This window comes from Marmota marmota, unplaced genomic scaffold, assembly GCF_001458135.2.
Source record: "Marmota marmota marmota unplaced genomic scaffold, marMar, whole genome shotgun sequence".
Lineage (NCBI taxonomy): Eukaryota > Metazoa > Chordata > Mammalia > Rodentia > Sciuridae > Marmota > Marmota marmota.
Window position 1 is genome coordinate 35,826,413 of NW_026000005.1, and position 21,749 is coordinate 35,848,161.

The 21,749-nt window shown below is 42.3% G+C and overlaps 1 protein-coding gene across 10 annotated transcripts in view; it reads left to right on the plus strand.

The window, feature by feature from the left end:
- The window catches only part of Plcd4 (phospholipase C delta 4), a 39,004-nt gene that overhangs the window by 4,567 nt on the left and 12,688 nt on the right, over positions 1-21,749 (plus strand). The window contains exons 2-17 of one of the 10 annotated variants that reach the window (XM_048808554.1): positions 1,480-1,535; positions 1,671-1,829; positions 4,428-4,656; positions 5,755-5,884; positions 6,438-6,669; positions 10,810-11,011; positions 12,386-12,530; positions 13,152-13,304; positions 16,472-16,654; positions 18,303-18,459; positions 18,774-18,890; positions 19,129-19,301; positions 20,051-20,186; positions 20,687-20,836; positions 20,915-21,034; positions 21,260-21,596. In XM_048808554.1, the coding sequence (XP_048664511.1) occupies positions 1,514-1,535; positions 1,671-1,829; positions 4,428-4,656; positions 5,755-5,884; positions 6,438-6,669; positions 10,810-11,011; positions 12,386-12,530; positions 13,152-13,304; positions 16,472-16,654; positions 18,303-18,459; positions 18,774-18,890; positions 19,129-19,301; positions 20,051-20,186; positions 20,687-20,836; positions 20,915-21,033 (2,307 nt within the window). In that variant the 5' untranslated portion in view covers positions 1,480-1,513 and the 3' untranslated portion in view covers position 21,034; positions 21,260-21,596. Of the gene's footprint in view, positions 1-1,479; positions 1,830-4,427; positions 4,657-5,754; positions 5,885-6,437; positions 6,670-10,809; positions 11,012-12,385; positions 12,531-13,151; positions 13,305-16,471; positions 16,655-18,302; positions 18,460-18,773; positions 18,891-19,128; positions 19,302-20,050; positions 20,187-20,686; positions 21,597-21,749 lie in introns of those variants that run through there. The other 9 variants (XM_048808555.1, XM_048808556.1, XM_015481383.2 and 6 more) reach the window with 9 other exon arrangements.

A 21,749-nucleotide genomic window follows, 5' to 3' on the forward strand; every position in this document is an offset into this window, starting at 1 on the left:
TTGGCGGACACAACGTCTTTGTTTGTATGCGGTGCTGAAGATCGAACCCGGGCTGCAGGCATGCCAGGCGAGCGCGCTACTGCTTGAGCCACATCCCCAGCCCTGGCAAAATTTTTAAATGTTTTAATTAAGAAACACAAAGTGCTTCTATTCAAGTGTAGGTCCTTTGTTCATTAGAGAGAGAGAGAGAGAGAGAGAGAAAGAGCGCTTTATGTTTCATAAGCTTTGTCAAAACAATTTGGTCAGGATTGAATATGTTTATAGGGTAGTACTAGAATCAAAGTGGCCACATATTAAATATTGTAGGTTTTTGGGTGTGTGTGTGCATGTGTGTGGTACTAGGGAGTAAACCTTATGAGTGCTAGGCAAGCACTCCACCAGAGCTATATCCCCAGCCATTTTAAAAAATAGTATTTTGAGGGCTGGGGCTGTGGCTCAAGTGGTAGCACACTTGCCTAGCATGCATGAGGCACTGGGTTCGATTCTCAGCACCACATAAAAACAAAATAAAGATTTTGTGTCCACCTAAAACTAAAAAATAAATTTAAAAAAAATAGTATTTTAAGACAGGGTCTTGCTAAATTGCCCAGGCTGGCCTCAAACTTGCAATCCTCCTGACTCGGCCTCCTAAGTAGCTAGGATTACAAGTGTGCTACTGCTCCCAGTGCTTCTAGTTCTTTTAAAGGGAATTTTGTGTTAGCAACTAGGACAGTTTAGCCAGCATATAAATTGGGTAGCATATATCTTAAAGGATGTGCCCTTTTTTAGTAAGTAAACTTGAAAATGTAATTCCAAGACTTGTGTAACTTAATCACTCCATTAAAAACTGTGAGAATAACTGCTATGTAAAAGAATATAAAACATGCTCTACAATGTGAAGGCAGAAAAATACAACTAAGTGTTATAGCAGAGACTCAAGAAGTGCTCTGTCCTAGCTCTTCAGGAGCCAGACAGGGTTTCCAGAAGAGGAGGCTGGGATGATTCTTCCTGAAGAAGAGACAGCTAGGGTGTGGGGAGAGTCCAGGTTCTGAAAGGGGTCACCAGCAAGATGAGGATGTGAGAATAAGTGTGGAGCAAAGCTACCTAGTGGGTTGTAGGTGCCCTTGTTTAGCCTTTCCTAGGAATAGCCATGGGAAAGAGCAGAGGCTCTGGGACAAGATATATCTGATTTTAAATTCTGATCTTTTTAAAAAAAAATATTTTTAGTTGTTGATGCATCTTTATTTATTTATATGCAGTACTGAGAATCGAACCCAGTGCCTCACAAAAGCTAGGCAGGCTCTCTACCACTGAGCTACAATCCCAGCCTTAAATTTCTGATCTTTATGAAATTTGAGGCAAGATTCTTAGGCTACCTAAGCCTCAGAGTCACCAACCTCAAATTAGAAGTAAAATATAGCTGACTATGGAGATGAAGTACCTGACCCATATATTTTGCGCACTAAGGAAACAGCGGTTTCCTTCTCTTGCTTCTTTTAGGTGACTCTGGCGCCAGCTGGCGGACCAATGAGTGATGGCATCCCTGATACAAGACCGTGAGTACCCTTTCAGGAGAAGAGGGCTTAGGAAGAAGCCCAGAAAAGGAAAGGAGACTGGACCCCTGTTCTAGAGCTCCTTCTGGGCCCTCTCCCCTCTCCACTGGCTATCTCTCCCTGCTTTTCTTGTCCCAGGGCTGACCACTGATCAGGACCTGCTGCAAATGCAAGAAGGCACACTGATGCGCAAGGTGAGATCGAAAAGCTGGAAGAAGCCAAGATACTTCAGACTTCAGAATGATGGCATGACAGTCTGGCATGCTCGTCAGGCTAGGGGCAGTGAAAAGCCCACCTGTGAGTGACCTGGATAGCTTCGGGTGGGCACAAGGGTGGAAGGTCCCAGAGGAACCTGGCAGCCTGAGGGTAGGGGAGATACCAGAGTCTTACAATAGTATGCCCTTGTGCTGTCCCACTGTGGCTGTATCTGAGCCTGTGCAAGGAGATCATAGATAATATTTGCTCCTGTAAGGCTGTTATGGAGGATTAAATTAGTTTTTGCAGGGCTAGGATTGTGGCTCAGAAGCAGAGCGCTTGACTCACATGTGTGAGGCACTGGGTTCTATTCTTAGCACCACATAAAAATAAATAAATAAATAAATAAAGGTATTGGGTCCATCTACAACTAAAAAATATTTTAAAAAATTAATATTGCATATAAAGGACTTGAGTCTTGGCACACTAAGTAAGATTCAATAAGTCATAGGCTATATTTTTTTTATTATTGTTATTATAAGACCATGACCTTAGGCATCAGCCTGCCTGAATTAAAATCCTAGCTCTTCTACTTTCTAAAGGAGTGGCTTCGGACAACTTACTTAATTAAACTGAGCTTCTGTTTCTCATCTGTAAAATGAGTATTAAGCAATACCTGCCCACAGGTGCAGTGGTACACACTATAATCCCAGTGGTTTAGGAGGCTCAAACAGGAGGATCATTAGTTCAAAGTCAGCCTCAGCAACTTAGCGAGGCCCTAAAAAAACTCTGTGAAATTCTTTCTCTAAATGGAATGTATAAGGGGGCTGGGGGAGCCAGAGTTTTGGGCTCAGTGGTAGAGCGCTTGCCTAGCATGCAGGAGGCACTGGGTTCGATCCCTGGCACCACATAAAAAAAATAAACAAATAAAATAAAGGTATTCTGTCCATCTACAATAAAAAATATAAAAAAGGGGGGGCTGGGGATGTGGCTCAGTGGTTAAGTGACCCTGGTTCGATCTCCCGTACAAAAAAAAAACAGTACCTACCTACTAGGTTACAGAGACTCAATGAGTTGATTTGTAAAGCACATACCTAGCACAGGATCTGAAACCAGGATGCATTTAATAAATGTTAGCCATTATGGTATTTTTTAAAAAATATTTTTATTAGTTGTTCATGGACTTTTATTTTATTTACTTATTTATATGCGTTGCTGAGAATCAAACCCAGTGCCTCACACATGCTAGACAAGTGCTCTACCACTTAGCCACAACCCCAGCTCCATTATGGTACTTTTTAGTTTTTAGTATCTATTTATTTATTTGTTTATTTTTAAATATTTATTTTGTAGTTGTAGTTAAATACAATACCTTTATTTATTTATCTTTATGTAGTGCTGAGGATCGAACCCAGGACCTCATACGTGCCAGGCGAGCACTCTACCACTGAGCCACAATCCCAGCCCCAGTATTTATTTCTTAGTTGTAGTTGGAAATAATACCTTTGTTTCACTTATTCATTTTTATGTGGTGCTGAGGATCGAACCTAGGGTCTCACATGTGTGAGGCAAGCGCTCTACCACTGAGCCACAATGCCCCCATTATGTATTTTTAAAACATAAAAAAACATATCAAAGTTGGATGTGGTGGGGCACACCTATAATCCTACCCACTCAGGGGGCTGAGACAGAAGGATCACAAGTTCAAGGCCAGTCTGAGCAAATTGGTGAGACCCTGTCTCAAAATAAAAAAGAGAAAGCATGGAGGTATAACTCAGTGGTAGAGCACCCCTGGGATCAATCCCCAGTACTGAAGAAAAAAATAACAGTGTTCATCCTATTGGCCAAGCTCTTTGTGATGCCTCTAAAAAAAGAAAAACAATATTTTCTTTTTTTAGAAAATCCCTTTTACCAGGGATTGACCCCAAAGTCACTTAATCACTGATCTACATTCCTAGCCTTTTTTGTTTTATTTTATTTTTTTGTTTTGAGTCAGGGTCTTACTAGATGGCTTACAACCTCACTAAGTTGCTAACGCTGGCTTTGAATCTGTGATCCTCCTGCCTCAGCCTCCTGAGCTGCTGAGATTATAGGCATGCACCACTGCACCTGGCATAGCACTATAAATTTGATCATAGGATACATTTAAGAGAGTCTGCTTTAGAGACATAATTAAAGTTCACAGTCCTCACCACCCCTTCCATAAAAGGAGTGGAAGAATTTTTTTTTTACTCCCTCCAGACATCTGGAAAGAAGAAACCCTCAAATCTGAATGTGAGCATGAGCTGCTTTGTTGTAACTGCTTTTCAGCGTGTTCTCCTTTATCATTCCTGCCAGTCCTCCTATGATCACTATTTAGACTGACCATGGAAAGGACTATTCTTATTTAAGATGAGGACACTGAAGAATTAAGTTGTTTTGATCTGTGTCACTCTGCTAACTTTGTGACTGGAAATTACATCTTGCTATCCATAGCACAGGTCCCTTGCCCAGCTGCCTATAGAAACAAACTGCAGTGATTCACATGGGCTCTGGAACCCTACTATGTCTCTCTGTACTACACCTTTTGGGACTCAGTCTGCAGAGACTGGAGTTCCTCCTTTCTATGTTTTCATGAAGAAGTAGGCACTGGTCCTTGCCCCTTAGCCCCTACAATTTATTGGACCCCTTTCTCAGTGCTCCCACCTGCTTCTTTGGCAGTCTCAATCTCCGATGTGGAGACAGTGCGTAAAGGTCATGATTCTGAGTTGCTGCGCAGCCTGGCAGATGAGTTCCCCCTGGAGCAGGGCTTCACCATTGTCTTCCATGGCCGCCGTCCCAACCTGGATCTGATTGCCAACAGTGTTAAGGAGGCCCAGAACTGGATGCGTGGACTCCAGCTTTTGGTGGACCTTGTTACCAGCATGGACCAAAAGGAGCGGCTGGACCAGTATCAACAAGTTGGAGTCAGGGTGGGGACTGGGAATCACTGAAGAAGCCAGATATTACAGAGCTAGGGAAGATGGGAAGGGGTGAGGGATAGGAAAGCTAAAGGGTCCAGATTGTATGGGCTGAGACATCTTAGGTTAAGTGTAACTGAGGATTCTGAAGGAGAAATGAATGCTAGGGATGGCACAGAGTTTGGCATGAATGAGGACTTGTAGGATTTGGAGGAAGGGACAGTGAGAGACAGAGGTGCAAATAAGGCACTGCTCCTGAAAGCTGAACAGAAGATCCAAAAGCATTTACTACCATAGGGATACCATAGTTATTGGACAGGAAGCCATTTCTTAGAGGGCTCAATGATATAGACAACTTCTAGATTGCTGGATTGTACACCAGTTCACTTATTCATTCATTAATCACTTATTAAACAGAATGTTTCAGGAACTATACAAAGCTTTAGGGTTCCAAATATTAATGAGATACAGATATTGCTTCAGTTAGTGGAGAGGAGGATATAAATAATCTAAGTTCCAAAGAATTGTCGTTCTTAGATGATTTGTATGTATTCAAAGGAAGGATATTTCATTCTACTTAAGAGTGTATTGATAAAGCTTCAGGGAATAAAGAGTTTGTGAGCTGGGTCTGAAAAATGGAAGAATTGGAACATGATGAGTGGAGGAGGGAAAGGCACTTCTGCCTGGGAGAACAGAATGAGTAAAGGTCTGGAGATAGGAAATTGGGGAGCAAGAGAGAAAGTTGAGAGCAGGGAGTTGCTGAGTCTAGCTATAAAGTGCAAGGAAGACAGAGATATATTGAACAGGCTGTGTTGTATAAGATCCAAGGGGTGAAGGGAATCTTAATTTCTATGTTAAGGAATTTGAGTTTCTTTCTTCAGGCAGCAGAGAGGTCCCTGCAGGTACCTGAGCCATTCAGTGACAAGATAGATTGTTGGTCTGGAGAGATTATTCTAAAGCTGTGTGGGGAATGGATTGGCATGGGACTGGCAACAAAGACAGGGGAGGGATGTCAATGGATAAACATGCACATACTTCTGGACACACAAACACATACATACAGTGCTTTTGCCTTGACTCAGACCTGGATGGTTGAGTGATTTGTTCCAGCGTGGAGACAAAAACCAAGATGGTCGGATGACTTTCGAAGAAGTTCGGCGGTTGTTGCGTCTGATGAATGTGGAAATGGACCAAGAATATGCCTTTGGTCTTTTTCAGGTGAGTCTGCAGAGGAAGAATTTGCAGGAGCCAACCATCTACATGCAGGCATCTGACGCCAGTCAGCAACATTCATTTGTTGAATCCATACTGTGTGCCCTAGCATCATGACAGGCTCAGTGGAAAGTGTAGGGAATGATTCTTACCATTTAGTCTTGTTGGAAAGATGAGTCATAATCCCATGAAAGGTAAATAACAATATGTGATTATGTTGACCTCAAGGACCTCTCTGTTTGTGGCCAGAATTTCATAGGTGCCTAGAACAAACCCCAACTGGAATATAAGTAATAGAAGGAAGTATATCCTGACCTAGGGAGCTTTGGGAAGAAGAACTCTTTTTGGTTGAAATTTTCTCTACTAGCAAATGATATAGCTGCAAGTTTGCTTTTTTCTTACTGAAGTGACTTCTATGAACACAAGATGTCAGGGGTTCTGTGGAGTTTTATGGAAGCATCTTTGAATATATGTGTCAATGAGATGTCCTTAAGAACAAGTGAAGGTCATAAATTTTCCCACTGAAATGTCTGTCCACTCTCTCCTAAACCTGTTGCAGGAAGCAGACATGTCCAATTCTGGGACTCTAGAAGGAGAAGAATTTGTATATTTCTATCAGGCATTGACAAAGCGCACTGAGGTGCATGAAATGTTTGAACAATTTTCTGATGATGGGCAGAAACTGACCCTGCTGGAATTTGTGGATTTCCTTCGAGAGGAGCAGAAAGAAAGAGAGCGAGCCTCTGACCTTGCTCTGGAACTCATTGACCGCTATGAGCCTTCAGAAAGTGGTAAGGGAAACTAGGTGTACAGAGGTACCAGCCATGGTGTGAGGGGGACAGGCCATGATTATAAAGATCCAGAGACAGTCTTTTGATTAATTTATGGGAGACTGAGTCCATCCCTATTCTGGTCCTCTGCCCAATCATCTCATTTAACTGTTCCTCTAGAAGAGGCGAACAGCCATTCCCTGCCTGGATAAGACAGGTATCTTCTCTCAGGAGGAAGATTAAATTCCCCTATGCTCACATTTCATATTCTTTACATTCAGAAAATCCTTCTTGATATCAACTTTGTCCTTAGTGGCAACAGAAAACTCCTGGTGCTCTTGCTTTGGCCTTTTCTTTATGCAAATTATACTTTTTCCTCTAGTTCCCCTTCATGGTTCCTATCTGCTGTCCCATTAAATCCTGGCTTTTTGTCCTTTCCTTGGATTTCTTCAAATTCTCCAAGTGTTCTTGAATCTCTAAGTCCCTCTATGAAAAATCTAGACAGCTCTGGGCAGGGGCATGATGAAGAAGCAAATAATTTAGCATTTAACAAGTGCAGCTAAAATACACCTTCTTAATCCTTGAACTTTCTTTGACTTTGTCTCTAGACTTGTTTCTATCCTTCCATTCCTTTCAGAGTGAGAAATTTACATCAACAGTAAATTATTTTTACAAGGCACTTTCTCATTCACTTAATTTAGTTCTCACTACAACTTATAATTCAATGGCTATACTCTTTATTGGGTCTTTGGTAAGTATTCCATAATTTGCTAATATCGCTACATACCTTTTCTCTTCTAATCCTTAATCCTCTGTTAGAATGTATTCTATTATTAAATCAGTTTTATAAAAAGGAAAGTTGAGGTTTAGAAAGATTAAATGACTGGGCTGGGGTTGTAGCTTAGTGGAAAAGCACCATCTAGCCCTTGTGAGGCACTGGGTTTGATCCTCAGCACCATATAAAAATACATTACAAAAAAAAAAAATATATATATATATATATATATATAGAGAGAGAGAGAGAGAGAGAGAGAGAGATTAAACGATTTACTTCAAGTCAACAGGTAATGAGAAAAGAATTGGAATTCAACCCAGGTCAATTTTTAATTAGTGCCTCTCTAGAAAATAAGGAAGAGATAAGTTGATTGAGAGCCAAAGTAATCCAGGTTTCCTGAGTCTCAACTCCACCTTGTTTAATCATATATTCACCACTTCAGATAATGCTTATCAAGTACCTGTAAATGTAACAGGACCTACACTGCATATCAAAGATAATTGGCACTTAGATTAGACAAGAACACTGTCCTCATGGAACTTAGAGTCAAACAGTGTTAGAATATCAGTGATCCCAGATTCGTATGGTAGTTTAGAGAAGAACAAGAGTTGTAAAGCAATAATTTCAGAAAATAAAATTGAAGAAGGATGTCAGAGGATTAAGAAATAGGATATTCTGTTCTCAGTGCAGGATCTAGTATACTTCAATTACTTAGGGTTTGAATGTGTCCCCCAAAGTACCCGTGATGGGAACTTAAATGCCAACACAACAGTGTTGAGAGGTAGGACTTAAAAATTGATCAAATTGGGCTGGGGCTGTGGCTCAGCGGTAATGCACTTGCCTGGCATGTGTGAGGCACTGGGTTCGATTCTCAGCACCATATGTAAATAAATAAAAATAAAGATCTATCAACAACTAAAAAAAAATTGATCAAATCATAGCCAGATATGGTGGCACTGCACCTTGTAATCCCAGTTACTTAAGAGACTGAGGCAGAAGGACAGTAAGCCTTGGCAACTTAGCCAGAACCTGTCTCAAAAAAATAAAAAATAAAAAATAAAAAAGGCTGGGAATGTAACTCCGATAGAGTACCCCTGCGTTCAATCCCTAATACCACACACACACACAAAAAAAATATTACTAATTCATGCTGGGTGCGTATAATCCTATAATCCCAGCAATTTGGGAGACTGAGACAGGAGGATAGCAAGTTCAAGGCCAGCCTCAGCAACTTAGCAAGATTATTATTATTAACTTAGTGAGAACCTGTTTCAAAATTAAAAATAAAAAGGGCTGGGGATTGGCTCAGTGGTTAAGTGCTCCTGGTTCAATCCCTAGTACCCCCCCCCAAAAAAAAAATTACTAATTCATGAGATAAGCCCCTTTCCCCTCTCTTGCTCTCCCATGTGTTCTCTTGTCTTTCCACCTTCTGCCATGGGATGACAGTAAGAAGACACTCACCAGATGCAGGCCCCTCAACCTTGGACTTCTAATTTCTTCTAGAATTGTAAGAAATAAATCTTTATAAATTAATTATCTTTATTAATTTATAAATTAATTACCCAGTGTGCTTTATACATTAATTACCCAGTCTGTGGTATTCTGCAATAGCAGTATAAAATAGACTAAGACAATATTTACTCTATTTCCTACCACTCCCAGTAGTCCCTCCCCTTTCACTTGACAATTAGATACTATATTCTGGTTGCTGAGTGTATTATTAGTCAATTGTGCTCAAGTCCCTACTCTGCTTCTAATTGACTGAGTAACCTTGAGCAAGTCACTTAACCTATCTGAGACTCAATTTCCTCATTTATAAAATAAGCGATCAAATAAAAAGATGCACATGCAAAGTATCTAGCAACCATGGACTTACCTGAGCAATTGGATTATCAATGGCAAAAATGAAACTTCCTGCCCAACATCCTACCATTCTCTACTGCCTAAGGCCTTGTCAAACCTGGAGCAAAGAAGCTGAGAATGTCAGTCAGGTTGTTTAACTTTCAAGGGCACCTCTCTGCAGCAGCATTATCCTCAGTAACATTGCATAGCCCAGTGGTGCAGGACAAAACTCTGACTCCTGGCTGCGTGGATATAAATTCCAGTCCCTCCACTTACCAGTATGCGACTGCGACTAGTTTTCTAACTTCTCATAGCAGATCATATTGTGTTGTGAGAACATTAAGTGAGATACTGCATGTAATGTCCTTGGCATAGAGCAAATGCTCAATCTTAACAGTTAACAAGTTGCTATTGTATGATGCCCATGCTGAGACGGGTGAGAGTTACAGAAGGAGAAACAGGGCCCTTTCCTCAACAAGAGGGTAGTTTAAGGCAATGTTGACAAATGTTCCCCAAAATACCACTTGGGAGTGTTGACAGTAGAAAGAACCCCTCAGATCATAAGTAACATAGGAAGAAAACACAGGTACCTTGGCCATGTCACTAACAACCTTCTTTGTGATTCTCACTAGACTTTGATTATAAAATTAAATCTTTAATTTTATATTTAAAATCATAAATTTTAAAAACCATCTATAAAATTAAATCTTTGGACTGGACACTGTGCTGTCCATTATGGCAACTGTGAGTTTCTTGTGACGATACATTTAAATTAGCTAATATCAAATAAAATTAAAAATTTAGTGCCTCAGTCAAACAAGTCACATTTTCAAGTGCTCACAGCCACATGTATATAAAGGCTACAATATTCAACACCATAGAATAGAACACTTTTATTACTGTGAAAGTTATATTAGATAGCACTGGACTTAAAATGATCTTTTTCTTCTTCTTGGCCCTGGGGATTGAACCCCCAGGGGCACTTAGCCACTGAGCTACATCACCAGTTCTTTTTTATAAAAGTAATATTCTCACCAGCCAGACCGAAAACCTCTTTTTAAAAAAAAAAAAACCTTTGTTTATTTATTGTGTGGTGCTGAGGATCAAACTCAGTGCCTCACATGTGCTAGGCAAGTATTCTACTCCTGAGCTACAACTCCAGCTTCATCCCCAGTCCTTTTTGCTTTTTATTTTAAGACAGGTTCTCACTAAGTTGCTTAGGACCTTGCTAAATTGCTGAGGCTGGCATTGAACTTATGATCCTCTTGTTTCAGCCTCCTGAGTCTCTGGGACTCATAGTGTACCACCATGCCCAGCTAGACTAGAATAATTGTAATGGCTCTCTTTAATAATCTCTGAGGGTGGGTGGGGGTGATTGAAATGACACACACTGGGTGGGGCAAGTTGGGGATCTGGAAGCTGGGATCCGGAACCATCTGAAAGACAAGACCCCATAGGGAGTGGGATGGAGGATGGTCTGTAGGTATGCCGAGGGGCTCCCCTGCAGAGCAGCTCACTCTAGCATTTCCCATTCCACACTGTAGGCAAACTGCGGCATGTGCTGAGCTTGGATGGCTTCCTCAGCTACCTCTGCTCAAAGGATGGAGACATCTTCAACCCGGCCTGCCTTCCCATCTACCAGGATATGACTCAACCTCTGACCCACTACTTCATTAGCTCCTCTCACAATACTTATCTCGTTGGGGACCAACTTTGTGGCCAGAGCAGCGTCGAGGGATATATACGGTGCAGTGGTAGTAGAGAAAGGGTCCAGCTCATTAGAGGGACCATCTGTGGGAAATTGGGCGGTAGTGAGTGAATAACAGGGATTGAAGAGATATTTATGTAGTGCTTTCAACACTTTGATATTGGGGGGAACTGGGACTGAGGAACCCTGGATACCTGAGACATTTGAAGAAGATATTGAAGACTGATGGGAGAATGGTAAAGAAACCCTATGGGTAAATGAGATTTCTCTCTTTCCTGAGCTATGAAACTCTTGGAACTCAGAGATCCTAACAAATATTTTGAACAAATAAGCAAAATGTTAAAGAGGAAGTAGTACAGCATAGGAGTTAAAATCATGGGTGCAGCCAGGCATGTGGTGCACTCTTGTAATCCCAGTGACTCGGGAGGCTGAGATACAAAGTTTGCAAGTTCAAGGCTAGTCTTAGCAACTTAGCAAGACCCTAAGCAACTTAGACCCTATCTCAAAATAAAAAATAAAAAGGGCTGTGGCTATGGTTCAGTGGTAAAGCGCCCTTGGATTCAATCCCTAGTTCCAAAAAAAAAAAAGGTCGGTTCTGGAGTCAGACGGGTGGATGTCAAAGCCTAGCTTCCTCACTTGGTACTATCTATATCTTGGGATCCCTATCTATGAAATAGGGAGATAACAGTACCTGTTCTTTTCAGGTTGTAGTGGAGATTAAATGAGATAATCCATGTGTCAATAGCTAATAGGTGGTAGCTGCCTTTATTGATTTACCATGGATTAGATTGAATAGTCAAGACGTTTTTAGTGCTAGCAACTCAACTAGTAGCTTCAAGGGATATGAAAATGAGTGGAACTTTTACTCAAAATTAAGTGAAACTTCCAAGTGGTAGAACACATTCTTGGCATGTGTGAGGCCCTGTGTTCAATCCCTATCACCAGAGAGAGACAGAGAGGAAGAAATTAAATGTAAATATGCAGAAAGCTTAACTAACCCAAGTGTTGTATAGGGATATACAACCAGAATACCAGGAGTATCATGAAGTAATGTGTGATAGGTGGCTAAAAAGAATTGTGAGTGGGGTGGGGTGGGTGTAAGAGCTGCAGCCATCCTCAAGCGGACAGAGAAGCATCCAAGAATATATAGCTTGAGGGGCTGGGGTTGTAGCTCAGTAGTAGAATGCTTGTTTGGCCTGTGTGAGGCACTGGGTTCGATCCTCAGCACCACATAAAAATAAATAAAATAAAGCTGTCCATCTACAACTAAAATAAATAAACACACACACACACACAGTGTACATAGTTTGAAGAGGTGTGGATGGGTAAGTGCTGATGAGCATTGATCTCTCCACATTGGGGAGAGGGTCAGAACTTGACCTCTTCTGCTTCTGGGGTTGGGGTTCTTGCAGGGCCCTGAAACGAGGGTGCCGCTGTGTGGAGGTAGATGTATGGGATGGACCTAACGGGGAACCCATTGTTTATCACGGACACACCCTGACTTCCCGAATCCTGTTCAAAGATGTTGTGGCCACAGTTAAACAATATGCCTTCCAGGTAGTAGCCCCAGGCTGGGAAGAGGGCTGAGACAAAAGAGCCTAAGGGAAAAGTGACTGGCTCTGGTTCTGGGGAGGGTGAAGGGGTGCTGGGAAGGTTATTGCAAATGGCATGATATATGTAAGAGAGGTTTTTAACTCTAGAGCACTGGGCAGATATTAAGGGATTATTATGAATAAGTGTTGGATGTGTTACTAATAACCAGTAGTCATAGTGGTACTAACCACTCTCCCATCTGGGAGAGACTAGATAAAGAAACAAACAGTATCAAGTAAGGTTGGGAAACACTAGGAATCTGGAGATGAAGTCTAAGAATATAAAGACCTGGTCCTCCCCTTCTGATCCTAAAAACTCAAAAGGTCTCAGAGGACCTGAGTCAGACTTGGCACAGGTATGAAATTGGGGATCCCAAAAAATGACCTTTAGATGTGGATCCTGTCCCTGTGGGTGGGCCCCAGACCCAGCAAATTCTCACTGAGCTCTATAATGGGGTTGGAGGAATTTAACAATCAGGGTACTAATTTGAGTAAATAGAGGGTGGGCTAGGAACTCAAATGTCTGGAACAGGAGGGTATAGGGTTTTAGAACTCTGATGTAGCATGCCCCCCCCCCACCCAACAGGCATCAGAATATCCACTCATCTTGTCCCTGGAGAACCACTGCACCTGGGAGCAGCAGCTGACCATGGTACGCCATCTGACTGAGATCCTGGACGATCAGCTGCTGAGTTCCACCTTGGATGGGCTGCTACCCACTCAGCTTCCCTCACCTGAGGTAAGGACCTGGTATCCCCTGACAGGCTTTACTGTGGCTTCTGCATTCCTTCACCTTGACTTCTTCCTTCATGTCCCTCTTGTTTACATCTTTCTATCCCAAATGAGCCATCTTGCTCTTTAATATACCTAGAGACAACTTTAATTTTGAAAGATCTAATTGAACACAGAATTAAAATCAACTATTTACTTTTTATTTAATTAAATCAACTATTTACTTTTTATTTAATTTTCTTTTTTAAAAAAACATTTATTTTTTAGTTATAGTTGGACACAATACCTTTATTTCACTTATTTATTTATATGTGACGCTGAGGATCGAACCCAGGTCTCACACGTGCAAGGCGATCACTCTACTGCTGAGCCACAACCCCAGCCCTTTATTTAATTTTCAATGGAAATGTCTTATTTTTCCGGATAGTTGACAGTTGGTGTAGACTATACAGACAATACAGAGAAAGGGAAATCTTTCCATCATAATCCCAACTTTTTCCATAATAACACCTATCAATAATTTGGGGGTTTTTTGGTACTGGGGATTTAACCAAGGTCTCACACATACTAAGCCCCTGCTTTACTGCAGAGCTATACCCTCAGCCCCTAGAATACATTTTTAAATGCTTATATATAAAAAAAATATATATATATATATATATATATATATTTTTTTTATTTTTTTTTCACANGGGATTGAACCCAGGGGTGCTTAACCACTGAGCAATATCCCCAGCCCTTTTTGTGTTTCAAGACAGGGCCTTGCTAAATTGCTGAGGCTATCTTTGAACTTGTGATCCTCCTGTTTCAGCCATATGAGCCACCAGGATTATAGGCAAGCACCCCAGAACCTGGCTATGTTCACATAGACACGAAGAAAAAAAAATGAGGTTGTTTTCCATATCCTTTTCCTTTTCTTTTTCGTACCAGGTATTGCACCCAGAGGTGTTGAACCAGCAAACCACATCTCCAGCCCTTTTTAATATTTTATTTAGAGACAGGGTCTCGCTGAGTTGCTGAGGCTTATTTTGAACTCATGAACCTCCTGACTTAGCCTCCCTAGCTGCTGGGATTACAGGCATGTGCCACCAACCCAGCTTCCATAACCTTTTTATATGTGAAATATATATCATGGATGTCTGTTCTTGTAAAAAATTTTTCCTTTTTAATAGTTCTACAGAATTCCATTTTATGTCACGAAGGAGAATTATTCAACCAGTTGCACATTTGGTAGTGATTTTCTACTTGTATCTACAGCTTTTTCCATTGATTCTTTATTATGGATTCCTTGAGGCAAAAAATGTCAAAATAAAAACTCTCTGGGTTAAAGAGTTTTTATTTTGACATTTTTTATTATTATTGCAAGTTGCCCTTGGGAAAAAATACCAAATTATACTCCAACCAACAGGGGAGAGTAACTACAAACAACAGTGAGATGATTGATAATGGCAAATACTGAAAAAAGATCGTTTTTTAAAAAGTCCATATTTTCTTTTCTTGAATTATCTGACAATTTGTTTACCCAATTTTATTAGGGTTTATAATTTTTATTGATATTGTAATGATTCCTATGTGTTAAAGATATTAATGGTTTGAGAAATACTTTGTTGTCTATTTTTGCTTTTGTCTTTTAGCATGTTTTTCCTTACAAAAGTTTTTAAGACTTATGTAGCCATACCTGTCAATATTTTAGATATCCTCTGAGTTTTCTTTTTTTTTAATTATTTTTTACTTATAGGTGGACACATATCTTTATTTTATTTTTTTTTATGTGGTGCTGAGGATTGAACCCAGGGCCTAGCGCATGCTAGGTGAGCGCTCTACCTCTGAGCCACAATTCCAGCCCCATCTTCTGAGTTTTCATATCATGTTTCTAAAGTCTTTTCCATTATGAGATTATTCAAAAAAATTCTCTATTCAAGAAAATTCTGGCCGGGTGCAGTGGTGCATGCCTGTAATCCCAGGGGTTTGGGAGGCGGAGGCAGGAGGATCACAAATTCAAAGCTAGCCTCAGCAATTTAGTGAGGCTCTAAGCAACTCAGTAAGACCCTGTCTCTAAATAAAATACAAACTAGGAGGCTAGGGTTGTGGCTCAGTGGTACAGCGACCCCCTAGTGGGTGAGAGGCCCTGGGTTTGGATCCTCAGCACCACATAAAAAAAATAAATAAATAAAAACAAAGGTATTGTGTACAACTAAAAGAAATAAATATTTTTTAAAAATACAAACTAGGGCTAGGAATGTGTTCAGTAGTCGAGTGCCTCTGAGTTCAATCCCTGGTACCACCATCCCTTTCCCCCCAAAAAAGATTCTTGTGGGCATGATGGTGCATGCCTGTAATCCCAGCAACTCAGGAGGCTGAGGCAGGGAGGACTGAAGTTGAAATCCAACCTCAGCAACTTAGTGAGGCCCTAAGCAACTCAGTGAGACCCTGTCTCTAAATAAAATATAAAAAATAGGGTTGGAGGGCTGGGGATGTGGCTCAAGCGGTAGCGCGCTCGCCTGGCATGCGTGCGGCCTGGGTTCGATCCTCAGTACCACATACAAATAAAGATGTTGTGTCCGCTGAAAACTAAAAAATAAATATTAAAAAAAAATAGGGTTGGAGATGTGATTTAATGGTTAAGCACTCCTGGGTTCAATCCCTGATACCAAAAAGAAAAAAAAAAAAAAAAAGATTGTTTTCCTCTCATACTTTTATGTTCTTTATATTTTTTGTACTTTTTTTTTCTTTTGTACTGGTGATTGATTCCAGGGGTGCTTAAGCACTGAGCCACATCCCTAGCCTCCCCTCCCCCCTTTTTTTAATTTATAGAAAGGGTCTCACTGAGTTGCTTAGGGGCCTCACTAAACTGCTGAGGCTAGATTCCAACTCACGATCATCCTGCTTCAGCCAATGGGATTACTGGTGTGCACCATAGCCTTTTATATATGTAAATCTTGACTAAGAGGATAAAAACTCTTAGTGTTTCAGATGTGAGGTAGAAGCCTACATTTATTTACCTATCTTTCATATGGCTACAGATGTTACAAATTTGTTTAACAATAAGGGAATCCCTCTGGTATGTATTAAGCAATCAATTTCTTCATGGGGGAACTTCCTACTATTCACTGCCTTTGAGGGCAGCAGGAACTGCAAGATTCCCAGGAACCTTTCTTCATTTTTGTTCCCTAGCAGCTTAAAGGCAAGATCTTAGTGAAGGGGAAGAAGTTAGGAACACTTGAGGATGATCTTGAAGATGAGGAAGAAGTGACAGAACCCCAGCTGGAGAGACAGCAGGGGTCAGAACTGCCATTGGGGTCCCCCTCCGAGCCTGTGACACTGGAGCTGAGCCACCTGAATAAGGACAAAAAGAAGGTAGGCCAGGAGTGGTCTTTCTGTGGTGGCATTCGGTTAGCGTGCTTCACAAGCTGAAGGCAAATTTGTGAAGATAAGAGCCTGGCAGGGTGGAGGGCCAAGGAGAAAAATAACCCTTCCTCCCAAGAAAAGAGGTATAATAATGCATAGATGGCATCACTGTGTGGGATACATCACCAAATAAAGATACATTGCAGTGGCTTTCCAACTTTTCTGGGCCATGAAAAATTTTTTTTAATGAAATCTTATATGGAAACTCAGTATACAAAATAGATAAACAGAACCATTCTAACTGAACCCCTCATTTGGCTCTCTCATGGATCCCTTAGATGACTCTAGACCTTTCTCAATCTCCTTAAAGTCCAGTTTGAAAACCACTGTGTGTATGTGTGTGTATTTAGCACTATTAGGTTGGCTAAATAGGGATTAGTGGAATGATTACAATGACTTTAACTCCAGTGGGCTTAGAGAAAGCTTCTTATAATGGGTGGAATTTGAGTTTGAAGTACAGCCAGAAATGGCCAAAGGTTTGGAGAGGGGAAGGTGAAAGCTTTAAGAAAGTTTTGCCAGTGTGGTCCATATCCCTATGGGGAAGGGCAAGGCTAAGGGAGAAGGGGTGCCATTGGTGGGACCTCTGAGATCTGGGTTTGAAGTCTGCATTTCTCTCTTGTGGGCTTGCTTGGCCCGCTCAGCTGACTTCTAGCTTTCCTGTTCTCTCTGGGACTGTGATGTTTAACTTGCCACCATGTCCAGGGATGGAAATGGGAATTCAGGAGACAAGTCCTGTGATGTTACTCTACGACCCTCACATCTGACCAGGAGCAAATTCCACAATCATTTGCATACCTTGACATACCTCTCTGGATTCATGTACATTTTGTTGTTTTTGTTTCTGTGGTACTGGAGATTGAATCCAGGGGAGCTCTACCACTGAGCTACATCCCCAGTCCTCCCCCATCCCCCCGCCCCAGGCAGGGTCTTACTAAGTGGCTAAGGCTGGCCTTGGACTTGTGATCCTCCTGTCTCAGCCTCCCAGGTAGCTGGGATTAAAGGCATGCATCACCATGCCCAGCATGAATTCATGTACATATATATTTTAAATTATTTTTTAGTTGTAGTTGTACATAATACCTTTATTTTATTTATTTTTATGTGGTGCTAAGGATCGAACCCAGGGCCTTGCACATGCGAGGCAAGCGCTCTACCACTGAGCCACAACCCCAGCCCGAATTCATGTATTTTTTGATCAAGATTATTGTTCATTTGTTTTCAAACAAGAGAGGTAGGGAAGATAACACATCTCTGTTTAAAAATAATGATAAAGACCTGTTATCCTAGATATAACATAGAATGGACTCTCCAAGCCCAGCAGCTGAAATTAATCCCAGCAGTATATGCAGACTGCCTTTATTCCCATCCCCACCCCCAGGTTGTGATGTGCCCGCTGTTTTGTCCGCCTATCTGTTGTCACATTGTGGCCCAGGCTTCTAATATCAATCTTGGGTCCCTTCTCTTGCTTGAGCAGGTGAGGCAGGAGGGAGAATACAGTGGGGAGGCAATGGGCAGAGGTGTAGATTGGATGGAGGGCCATTAGTTTCTTCCCTCTCAAGCTGATGAGGATTCAATTCCTCTCCACTTTTTCCTCCAGAAATCCAGGTCCGTCTTGTGTCCAGCCCTCTCTGCCCTGGTTGTCTACCTGAAGTCTGTCTCATTCCGCAGCTTCACCCATTCAAAGGAGAACTACCACTTCTATGAGATATCGTCCTTCTCTGAAACCAAGGCCAAAAGCCTTGTCAAGGAGGCTGGTTAGGACCAAAATGGAAGGACAGGGAGGGAAGCGCGGGATGGGTAGCTTCAGACTTATGGGCAGGGATATGGTGGTAAGTCCCAAGTAAGAGGACAAGGGAGCTCAAGAGAGATGATGGAGTTAAGAAAATTATCACAGCAGGCAAAGGGAAGGGAGTTAGGAATAGTGAGCACAAGGCTGATGACACTGGGGGAAGGGGACATTGAGCTTTAGATGTTGGGGAAAAGAGTGAAGTGAGTGGGCAGGGTCCTTGGGGCCAGGGAATTGGCAGGAGCTACCCCACTTCCATCTTCCTCCTTCTTTCTTTTACAGGCAATGAGTTTGTGCAGCACAATGCCTGGCAGTTAAGCCGTGTGTATCCCAGTGGTCTGAGGACAGACTCATCCAACTACAACCCCCAGGAACTCTGGAATGTAGGCTGCCAAATGGGTGAGGAGGCAGCAGAGACAGGAGGTGGGACTACAGGAGTGGGTGGAGGGAGATAAGTTCCCTAATGGAAGTAGGGCCAGGGGGAATGACCTTGAATGCTAGGTGAGGAAAAGGCTACCTATCTTTGAAGATGTTCCCAGCAGGCACTCTTATACCCAATACCTGTCTTATTCCCTTGGAAGAGAACCTGGAAGTCTTCTGAGATGAATCTTTCCCTTCTTTTCTCCTGGGGCCTCAGTGGCTATGAATATGCAGACTGCAGGGCTTGAAATGGACATCTGTGATGGGCTCTTCCGCCAGAATAGTGGCTGTGGCTATGTGCTAAAGCCAGATTTCCTGCGTGATATCCAGAGTTCCTTCAACCCGGAGAAACCCCTCAGTCCTTTCAAGGCCCAGACTCTTTTGGTCCAGGTATGATGGGAAGAGAAGCTGTTGAAAAGAACCTGGGATAACTGGGATAGAAGTGGGGGAAGATATGGCTAGGCCTGACAAGAGCATAATTGGCTGAAAATTCCTTGTGAGATGCAGAATAACCTGATTGCTAACAAGACATTGGAGCCAACTGCCTAGCTTAAAATCTACTTCCTAGTTGTATAATACTGGGCAAGTTTGTTAGCCCATCTGTACTTCAGTTTACTCACCAGTAAAATAGGAATGATAATACTGCCTACCTCACAGGATTGTGAGGATTGCAGGAGTTATTAAGGTCAAGTGCTTACACCACCTGGTACACAGGAAGTGCTACAGAAAAGGCTGCTGTCATTAGCATGTCTACTTTCAAACCTCTTAAATTTCAACTTTGTGCATTTAAAATTGCAGAAAGGGCTGTGTATGCCTGTAACCCCAGTGACTTAAGAGGCTGAGGTAGGATTACAAGTTTGAAGCCAGGCTCACCAAGTTAGAAAGAAAGACTTATCTCAAAAAATAAGGGCTGGGGATGTATCTGAGTGGTAGGGCATTCCTGGATAATCCCCAGTACAATAAATAAGTGGATAAAATTGCAGATAGACTATAGAGGAAAATATGTTGCTTGCAGAGGATTAGTTTTGCAAACTGAAAAGCTAGTGCAAGGTCCCTTGTCCTCTCCTCTGGGGCGTCAGAGATTGGGGGGTGGGTTGGGCTAGGTAGGCACTCATGAGGTTCCAGTGCCCTGGTTGCAGGTTATCAGTGGTCAGCAACTCCCCAAAGTGAACAACACCAAAGAGAGGTCCATTGTGGACCCACTGGTGAGAGTGGAGATCTATGGCATCCGTCCAGACACAACCTGCCAGGAGACCAACTATGTGGAGAACAATGGTGAGACAGCAGTGCTGGGGAAGGAGGTGGTAGGAGTATAACTGTTGGTTCCCTTCCATACTGTCATGTCACCACCCACCCCTACCTCCACCCCTATAGCAGAAGGGCAGTATGGAATAGTACAAGGAATCCTGGCCTTCCATAGCTTCCAGTTACTTGGGAAAATTGCTTACACATTTTGAACCTGTTTCTTCACCTATATAATGCTGATTGACATCTAGATTAAGTGAGAATATAGGTAAAACAGTGTGGGCCAAGAGAAGCTGGGCATGGTGGTGCATGCCTGTAATTCCAGCAACTTGGGAGGCTGAGGCAGGAGGATCTCAAGTTTGAGGCCTGCCTTAGCGACTTAGCAAGACCCTATCTCAAGAAAAAAAAAAAAAAGGGTAGAGGGTTAGGGATGTAGCTCAGTGGTAGAATGCCCCTGGGTTCAATCCCTAGTACTACTAAGGAAAAAAAAAAGTAAAACGTGTTTCATTCCTTCTTACCCGCCACCTCAGGTTTTAATCCCTACTGGGGTCAGACACTGTGCTTCCGGGTGCTGGTACCTGAACTTGCTATGCTGCGTTTTGTGGTTCAGGATTATGACTGGAAATCCCGAAATGACTTTATTGGTCAATATACCCTGCCATGGACCTGCATGAAACAAGGTGAGACAGTCCTTGGATCCCTGGCCAACACCCTGGCTCTGGCTGCCTCCCTAATGTTGTTGTCCTGCCCCTTTCCAGGTTACCGCCACATACACCTGCTCTCTAAAGATGGCATCAGCATCCACCCAGCTTCCATTTTTGTGTACATCTGCATCCGGGAAATGGAAGAGCTTCAACCTGGGGAGTCTGAATTCTGAGGTGGGTATTTTATAGTGTGGATGGGTATACTGGCTTTAGAGGGTGAAAGAACAACCTGGATGCTCCAGAAAGCAATTAGAAAAGGTGAAAATCTTTGGATTGTGCATTCCAGGCATATTACCTTGCCCTTCCTAACATGCAAATCTAGAACCTGACTTTTCACCTTTTTTCTCTCCCTTTGTTTTCATGTCATTGGTATCTTTCCTGCCTTTTCTCTTTGTGTAGTCTATACTGGAGTTCCCTCCTTCCTCTTGCTGTAGGCTCAGTCCCATACTCAGATCTACTACTAATCTCTCCCATCAACTCTGGCACGAAAGCAAATTGCAACTAGAAACTCAGAGAGGGGCTTGGAGCAAAGAAACTTACAGAAGTATTATACCTTTAACTTCCTCAAAGCCCTGAGTCAAGGGAAGGATAAATCAAGGCTCCTCAGGCAAAGGCTGAGGAAGGAGACCTGACCCTAGGACTGTACCATGACTCTCCAGAGAACAGCACACAGCCATGTCCCCACTGGGTTGCACCTCTCCAGTCCCCCTGGTGTAAATAGAGCTTCTCTCTCCAATTTGGCTCTGGTATGGTTATTGGGCAAGGGGAGGCATAAGGGTTGGGGGGACATTTGGGTAGTCGGATGGGTCAGAGAAAAGAAAACCAAGCTTTCCGGGGACATTCCTGCATGTGCTGAATAGGAAGGACACAAAAGAGAGGCTTCTGAGAG